Source organism: Carya illinoinensis, chromosome 9, assembly GCF_018687715.1.
Source record: "Carya illinoinensis cultivar Pawnee chromosome 9, C.illinoinensisPawnee_v1, whole genome shotgun sequence".
NCBI lineage: Eukaryota > Viridiplantae > Streptophyta > Magnoliopsida > Fagales > Juglandaceae > Carya > Carya illinoinensis.
Genome location: NC_056760.1, coordinates 34,894,168 through 34,903,351, shown reverse-complemented (window position 1 = coordinate 34,903,351; position 9,184 = coordinate 34,894,168). Strand labels below are relative to the sequence as shown.

Genomic DNA, 9,184 nt, shown 5'->3' with positions numbered 1-9,184 from the left:
GAAGGTTATACACACATATAGAGAATGTAACAGAGTAGCTCATTTTCTTGCAAAATTTTCCTTAACTGTAAATGGGGAACAAATATGGATAGAGGAGGGTCCTGCAGGTATTCAATACTTTGTAATGAAGGACAAAATTGTAATGAATACAGATAAATGAATATAAGATACAGAGGTATGTTCTTTCAAAAAATAAAAAATAAACACTTGGAACAAACAAACAGTACCTCATTTTCCAGACTTCCAGATGAATCCACTCAACCAAATCCATTCCCAGTACTTTATTTCCATCTTTCATGATACGCTGCTTTCATGCTTTGGCACCCTTCCTCTCTCTATCAATCCAGATAGAGACAGATTGTCGAAGCTCGTTATCCCCACCGTTTATTGCGTACACTCGAGCCTCACAAATAGTCAACTCTCCCACCATTAGACTAGACTATAATTACCCTTTGATCCGGAAGCGCCATTGAAGACCCGGAAAGGAAAAAACATTAGTTAAAAGGGATAACTCCAGGCATTGAATTTAAAAGCTCTTCCAGTGTCATGATCATACTCTCCCGGACCTACCATAAACCACCTCATGATGAATTCCGCCAACGGCATGATGTCAACATCGTCTTCATCGGCCGCCGCACAAACACCGGCCCTCAAGACCTATTTCAAAACTCCTGATGGCCGATACAAGCTCCACTACGAGAAGACCCACCCCTCCGGTCTCCTTCATTACGCCCATGGAAAAACTGTCACTCAGGTACTTTAATTTCTCAGTTTTATAGTCCCAACTCATACTTGTAAGTAATTTTTGGGACGTTCTTCAATACCTATTTCGTGGAATGAAAGTTCTGCGAGCGATTTCTTTGTTGTTGGTTGATTTCCGTGGTTTTTAAAAGCAATGATCAGTACCCGTTTGTTATGATTACCCTTTGAATATATGTTTGGTTAATTTTCATGTTATGTTTATTTTTTGGTGCTGTGTTCATCTTAAAACCGTCTTTCTAAAGAAATTTTGGTTGATGTTAATATGCCTGGGTGCATTTGATAGGCTGATAGCTAATACAGAATTAAATTTTAGATTCTTTCTAGTTCGTTGATTTATGTTTTTTTGATACTCTAACCTTGAGAGCATTGTTGGTGGAATTTTATTATAATAGGTAACTCTAGCACATCTGAAGGACAAGCCGACCCCATCTATCCCAGCAGCCGCGCCTTCAAGCTTCAGTGCTAGCAGTGGGGTGCGATCAGCTGCAGCAAGGTTGTTGGGCGGAAGCAATGGGAGCCGCAGCTTTGTCGGAGGGAATGGTGGCAGTAAGAGTGTTAGTGGGAATGGTAGGGTTGGGTCATTGGGGTCTTCAAGTTCTAGTAACTCAATGGCTACTACAAACTTCGATGGGAAAGGGGCTTACTTGGTCTTCAACGTGGGGGATGCCATCTTTATAAGTGATCTGAATTCTCAAGATAAGGTGCTTTGGTATATTGTTATTTGGGCTAGAGTGGCTTTTAGGGTTTCTTGGTTGGTCTATGACAGATAAATCTTTGAATGTAGGATCCGATAAAGTCTGTCCATTTCAGTAATTCAAATCCTGTGTGTCACGCATTTGATCAGGACGCTAAGGATGGGCATGACTTGCTTATCGGATTACATTCTGGGGATGGTAAAGTTTACAATGAAAACTTAATTTGTAATTTTGTTTGGAAGTCCAAACTTTACAAATTTATATGTCGTGTGCATTATTGTAGTGTACTCTGTGTCACTGAGACAGCAATTACAGGATGTAGGAAAGAAGCTTGTTGGGGCTCAGCATTATAACAAAGATGGTTCTGTTAATAACAGGCAAGAATTAACTTAGTTTTAGTACCTTCCCACGCGTTACATAGCACTACTTATTTCTTCCATAAATTTCATGCTTTGTTATTATCAGGCCCATCAAATGTTACTCTTGGCATCTAGTTTGTGAAGATCTTATGGAATTTCATTTTGCATGTTTATTAGTCAAGCCATGGAAAATGGGTAAAGTGCTAAAAGACTTGCAAAGTCTCAGACGATGGTTCTTTCTTGCCTGCAAAGCAATTGAATAGGTCTTCTTCCATTAGAAAATCTTATAGGATTGTTATCGTGATTTTATAGGAGATTGAAGATTAGATGGCAAAGAATGGGAAATAAACAGCACCTTTAATGTCCATTGGATAATACTGAGGTGAATACCTTTCTTATCGAAAAACAAAGTGGAGTCTAAAATGTTGCTTGAACTTGTCAAAATGAGGATAAAAACAAAAACAGAAAAGAAAATGAGTAGTCTTAAAAAGTTTTTTTAATTTAAGGTTCTGATTTATTTATTACTGTTCCATTTGTTAATTTGGTCAATATGCAAACTCTAATTTTTGATAATTTAATTTGAACCATCAACTTGTCCTTTCACTCAGGAGGTCTTAAGTCGTTTTGTCTTATATGGTTTCCAAGTGGATGCATTTTTTATTTTTACAAGTACAAGAGAAAGAAACTGGATATTTACTATTGCCTTTGCTTTATAGTGGAATAGACAATTGTTAGGAGATCATTAAGACCATTAGGTGCATTATTGTTTTTAAAAAAAAATTGATGAGTGTCTTTAAGCTTCAGAAGTTTTCTTAATAACTTTGGGTTTGCTTTTTATTTACCTATATAATATTGCTTTTTATTTGCCTATATAATATAAAAAAAAAAAAAAACTTTTGGTTGCTTGGATTAGCCCCTCCTTCTCAGGCTAGTTAGGGTAGCGGTGACCAAAGTAATTTTAAATAGCATCATCCAGCTGCTAGTTAGTGGGTGAATTTCTTTTTCCTCTTTCTTGCAATAGGAAATATTATTTTTTCCCCGCACCATTTCCAAAAACTCACTGCTGTTTGGATGATCTTTTTTGTCAGAATCATTCCTATCTACATGGCTTCTAAAGCTCCTATGCTGCTTCAAACTGATTATCCAAGAAATTTATGCAAAATTCTCTTTTGCATTACACTTACATGGCCAGAGTACCCTTATGGGTATATATGATCAATGGGTGTGGGATGTTTCTAATAAACTGTAGCACTTCCTAATCAGAAGGTTGTCTGGCGGAGCACATTGTTTGTTCCATATAATTTTGCTGATAGTTGACTACTTTTTAATTAGTTACTTGAATTCAACAGAATAATTCACGTCCTATGTTAGAGATACTCAGGTAGACGCTCCCTTTTACCTACAAATTTTTTAAAAAAGGAATTGGCACTGTAACTATGCCATAATGTTGTATGATAAGGAATTAGATTCTGAAGAGACAATCATAGCGAACAGCATACCTAACTCCATGTAGTATGGACTGCTTGGTGACACTTTTATGGATATTGACTTCTAATTTCTCTACAACTTTTCCTCTGTTGGAGTATGAAACTTGGTGAGTGATATATATCTTCATGAGTGCTTTTTTGGGCTGGTTGACCCAATCTGTGGTATTGCTTCATGTACAAGTGCTTGCATGTGAGGACAGGAACAAATGTTTCAATTTGGACCCAGAAAAGGAAAATAATCTCTGTTTTTTTTTGTTTTTTTTTCCCCGAATGAGAGAGATACAATAGATATTTGGGAACTAGGGTGGGTCAAACTGGACAGGGGGATAGACATGGTGGGGGAGTCTTGGAATGGGAGTGCTTCCTATTATATCATGGGAAGCGGCCCAACTAGGAAGTTTGTGCACGGTGAAGTTTGCACTTATGTGAACCTTTTGCCCTGACCAAGAGAGATTCTGCTGATTCTGGCTGCAATTTCCTTAATTTTTGGACAATCCTCCAGTCTTGTGTATTGAAGGAAAAGTGTCTTCGATTGTATCGTGTATAATTTATGAATATAAAAATCATCTGCAACAAATTTCAATTTAGTTGGATATATTGCAGGGAAGTGTTTGAGGGATATACCTATAAAATAAAATAAAAAGGAAATGTTTGAGGTTAACCATGCCTTAGTAAAAATTCTATATGCAATCTATATTATGGATTCTTCCATGTATTTCATGCACTGACTTTTATTCTGGTTGATATAGTTGGTATATTTCACTGAATTATTGAAACTCACCTCAGGATATATCCCAAGACGATGATTATTTACTTCCACAGGCGGTATTTGTTTAGTCTAGTTCTTGGATGCACAGTTGTTTCTTTTTTATGCATTTATTTATTTTTTGTGTATATGCACCCTTTCCTGATCTGGTTGAGATAATATGCAGTTCTTCACCCTGCTTCAAATTCTCACAGGGATGCCTTTACACAGGGATTCTAATATTTTATTCTCCAAGAAAAATATTCTCTAAAATAACTGCTTGATTTTGTGTGGGTATGCAAATTAGTCTGTCAAAATTTACATACATATATACGCATACATGCATACGTGGTTACACATATATAGAACATCTTTCAACTAGTAAATTCTGGATGTAGGCTACATACACTAGGCAAAGCTTAAGTCTGAAACCTTTCTTCACACTACTGTCGCAGCCGTTGACATTGAGGGTTGGAAAAATGAAGTATTTGGTAACTGATAGCTTGCACACACGCATGACCTTTTGTTGTTGTTACTATTTTTATTCAAGTAGTCTAAATGTCTGGTCCAATTAACCTTGTCTCTTTTCAACAGTCGTTGCACTAGTGTCGCATGGGTACCTGGTGGCGATGGTGCTTTTGTTGTAGCTCATACTGATGGAAATTTGTATGTGTATGAAAAGGCAAGCCTTGGACTTTCATGATTCAGTGTGTTGTAGATAGTGCGTTAAGCATGTTTTAACCATTTTTGCTCTTTCTTTTTTTCTCCAGAGCAAAGATGGTGCTGGAGATACTTCATTCCCTGTTGTTAGAGATCAGATGCAATTTTCTGTTGCACATGCACGTTACAGTAAGGTGCTGGATTGGCAGTCATTTGCTATTAAGCTGTTTTGGATGTTTTTTCATAGATGTATCAGTTCTTTCTAATTTTGTGATTCTTTCTTTTAAATTGGTTTTTTAATGTTTGTTTAGATGAATTATTCCCAAGCAATCAATCGCTAGGAAATATATATATATATATATATATAGCACGTAGTTGTTGTTAACCATAGGGTTTTTTATATTATTTTTTTTACAGTATAAGGTTTTCAAAATTATGCAGTTAAAATTTAGATAGCAGCTGAAAATGTGCAGCATTTTTTAGAAGGTCATCCATATTGTACCTATCAAAGAAAGTCATCCATGTTGTTTCTGAAAATTATATGTTTTCAACTGTTCCATGAGTCAGGAGTTCCAATATATATAAAAGATTGCACTCGGATCTTATTTAATTGTGACATATAGTCTCACATTGACCTTGATTGGGGAGCTGCACATGTAATTAAATCTTCATTCTCTCAGGCTGGGTCATATCCTGTAATCGTCTAGTTTCATCAATCATTGGTCTGTATTTTTGTGTTGATTGTTTTGCACATACGTTTTAGATGGGCAGCAGTGGGTTCAACATACACTACAGAATTATTGCACAGTAGCCAGGCGAAGAAAAATGCTTACTATTACAACATGCTTACTAAAATATGCTTGGTTTTCCAATGTAGTTCTAAGGCTTGGGTTTTAGTAAGTTGTTATATTGTTATTTGAATTTTGAGCATAAATGCTTTTTTCACATTTCTAAGGTTTTATGCATGGGGATATTTTGACATCCTTGCTGTGACTTGGATGAGTACTCACTTCTCTATCAACTGTTTTGTTGGTCTATCGAATCTCTATCTACTGTTTCGCTGGCCTGTCTAAACTTATATAAGGGATGCATCTGAAGCATTGATTATTTGCATGCAGAGTAACCCAGTTGCCAGATGGCATATATGCCAAGGTTCAATTAATAGCATTGCTTTCTCAACTGATGGTACCTATCTAGCAACTGTGGGAAGAGATGGTATAATTCTGGTACCAACTGCATATTTTTGGTCGTGTTTGTTTATTTTGTACATAAACGAGCTCAATTAAATACTAAACACAGGTTATCTACGAGTTTTTGACTATTCAAAAGAGCTCATCGTATGTGGTGGCAAAAGTTATTATGGTGCTCTATTATGTTGTGCTTGGAGGTTGGTAACCTTACTGGTTTCCCAGTACTAGCTTATTGGTGTTAGTTTCAAAAATATTTCTTCCATTCTCCTAGACTTTTCCTTCTTAATCTATACTGTTGTGTATATGGTCATTTTCCTGTTTAAATTATATCATGTCTTCGAGAAAATAGTTTGTATGATTGACAACAAATCCTTACTAAACAGTATGGATGGAAAATACATTCTTACGGGAGGAGAAGATGATTTGGTTCAAGTTTGGAGCATGGAAGATCGGAAAGTGGTAGCGTGGGGTGAGGGGCATAATTCATGGGTATGCTTCACATAAAATAATGATGGCCAGACATGGTTCTCACATGATTATAACCACCTTTCTTATTGTTTACTGCATCATGCTGACAGGTCAGTGGGGTGGCTTTTGATTCATATTGGTCATCACCAAATTCAGAAGGCACGGGGGAAACTATCATGTACCGGTTTGGTTCTGTTGGTCAGGTATTGAGAAATATAGTTGGCTATGATAATTTCCTTTTACGAGTGTTGACTTTATGTTGATTTTCTGGATAAAACTTCCACCTTATTAACTTAGAAAGCGTAGCTCTTTTTTCAAACTGGTTCCTAATCAATCCAAATTAGGTCTTTTCTCTGTAATTTGAATTTGCCACCAAAATAATTCCTAGAATTGGCCAGTTATAACATAATGTCTAGAAACTACTCACTTCAGGGCACCAAATTGGAACTGTTAATAAAGGGTATCTAAAATTTGGCCTACTGGAGAGTGGAGGTAAACTTTATGTCAGTAACTTTAGGATAGCTTTGACCAAAGGGGTTCCAAAATAACTTTAGTAGTAGAAACTGGGACTATTTGAGGATCTATGGAACGGAGAAAGTGGAGCAGTGCTAAGGGCCAATTGGGGAGTATTCGAGGATCTATGACTAGAAGTTTTTGGACAGAGAAAGTGGAGCAGCGCTGTGGGCCATATTTCACGATGCAAATGTTTGTGTTTCCAACAACCAAAATATATGAAACTAACAATGCTACGGCCATGAGGTAAGATCATTTATTGGCTACTGAAGAGACTAGAATTTGGAATGATTATGTTTTCAGAGAAGCATCTCCATACTTGGCATTTGGACTAACGTTTATTCTGATTATTCTAATAGAATTTAATTCGGGATAAGGAACATTGCGAGTTAGCTAATATAGTGATGCAAATTAAAGCAATGACCACAGTGGTAAGGATAGAAATATTGTTTGAGCTGAAAGTGACAGTAAGAATAGCCTTTGATCTGTGTAATATTACTTAGATGCTTTTTTGGCAAAACTTGACTAGTTGTATCACGTTTATGCTTTATAGATTACATATTTTACCAGCTTTATCTGATCGTGGGCAGGACACGCAATTGCTTCTGTGGGATCTTGAAATGGACGAGATTGTTGTGCCATTGCGGCGGTACCCTCCTTGTGGATCGCCCTCATACGGTGCAGGAAACCAGTCGTCCCATTGGGACAATGCTTGTCCAGTGGGCACCCTGCAGCCTGCTCCAAGCATGCGAGATATTCCAAAGATCACCCCGCTTGTTGCTCATCGTGTGCACAACGAACCACTTTCTGGCTTGATATTTACCCAGGAGTCTCTGCTTACGGTGTGTCGAGATGGGCACATAAAGGGCTGGATGAGACCGGGGATGGCAGAAAGCCTGTCAAACAACACTGAAACCATCTCAACTAGCAGCTTGAAGGAGAAACCTTTATTCTCGAGCAAGATTGTCAGTTCTAGTTACAAACTATGATACAAACTATCATCAGAAAGGAAAAATCGAGCCTTTTTTGCTATTTTCTCACGCCCGACCCCAACACACATCCCCCCCCCCCCCCCCCCCCCCCCCCCCCCCCCCCACACACACACACACACACAACGCCCTTTTTTTAAAAATATGGCAGACGTATCTTCTTCAAGTTGCCTCCAATATATGTAAACATAAACATGATTCAGAGCGAGAATAACCAATTGGTTGGTTCGATTCTATTGTTTTCTCAGTTATAAGCATCATTTAGGGGTGTAACAGGTCTTGTTTGGTTCGGTTTTGGATAAAATTTAGGATTGAACAGGTAGACACCGATTTTGCATTTTTTAAAATCAATTACGTACCGGTTTTCCTCCTAAATCGATATTCTGGTTTTACCGATTTTCAGTCTGGTTTTTCGGTTTTAATGAAATACAAATTTGTTATAAAAAATTCTGTTTAAAGAAAAACCAATTTAAAAAATTCTCTATTACTATTTACAAAAATCTGCTTTACAAAAAAAACTGCTATTTAAAAAAGTTCTGGTATAAAAAATCTGCTTTATAAAAAAAAAATCTGCTATATAAAAAAATTCTGTTATAAAAAATCTGTTTTATAAATAAAAAAAATCTTCTGTCTAAACAAAATTCTGTTATAACTCAAAAACTAAAATAAGAAATCTAGTGTAAAAAAAAAATCTATAAGCTTATAAGCATTTAAATAAAACTGCTACAAAAAAATAAAATTTACAATAAAAAGAAAATTATGCTATGAAATAAAATAAGTCCAAAAGTCTAAATTACAAGTCCAAAAGTCTAATAAATTACAAGTCTAAATTTCAAAAATCTAAATTACAAGTCTAAAAGTCTAACAAATTACAAATCTAAATATCAAAAATCTAAAATACAAATCAAAAAGTCTAACAAATTACAAGTCCAAAAGTCCAACAAATTAAAAGTCCGAATTACAAATCTAAATTAGAAGTTAAAATTACAAGAACATCAAATAAAAAACTTTACAACTAGAAGAAATAGTTAATAATAATAGCTACGTACAAAGCCACCAACTCCAATAGTCCATTATCCGTGGCATTTTGACAAACAGCTGATACTATTGAAACCTTTTGAAGGTGCTATGCAACTCAGCTCGATGCAAATCAAACAAGCTGTATTTTGGGTGCGTATCCATGACCTTCCATTAATGGCTTGGAACTGTTATGTGGGCAAAAGGTTGGGGAGCATGCTGGGTGAGTTTGTTGAACTAGACTTAGAAAAAGGGAAAGTCGAATGGGGCGAGTACATGAGGGTTAGGGTAATGGTGAA

General features: G+C 36.4%; 1 protein-coding gene across 1 annotated transcript; it reads left to right on the top strand.

Moving 5' to 3' along the window:
• Positions 1-226: 226 nt before the first annotated feature.
• Positions 227-8,104, top strand: LOC122276497 (WD repeat-containing protein 20 homolog). The gene is made up of 11 exons (XM_043086272.1): positions 227-754; positions 1,155-1,463; positions 1,547-1,655; positions 1,741-1,834; positions 4,643-4,730; positions 4,819-4,902; positions 5,827-5,923; positions 6,008-6,095; positions 6,282-6,387; positions 6,477-6,569; positions 7,470-8,104. Exons 1-11 carry the CDS (start codon positions 584-586, stop codon positions 7,866-7,868), a joined length of 1,638 nt encoding a protein of 545 aa, XP_042942206.1. The 5' UTR covers positions 227-583; the 3' UTR covers positions 7,869-8,104.
• The last annotated feature ends 1,080 nt before the right edge of the window (positions 8,105-9,184 follow it).

Excerpts from the sequence above, each read along its gene's own strand:
- LOC122276497 (XM_043086272.1), top strand. The coding sequence starts at position 584 with ATGATGAATTCCGCCAACGGCATGATGTCAACATCGTCTTCATCGGCC. Across the intron at positions 4,731-4,818 it reads ATTTGTATGTGTATGAAAAG|AGCAAAGATGGTGCTGGAGA; the intron begins GCAAGCCTTGGA and ends TTTTTTCTCCAG. Across the intron at positions 6,570-7,469 it reads GGTTTGGTTCTGTTGGTCAG|GACACGCAATTGCTTCTGTG; the intron begins GTATTGAGAAAT and ends GATCGTGGGCAG.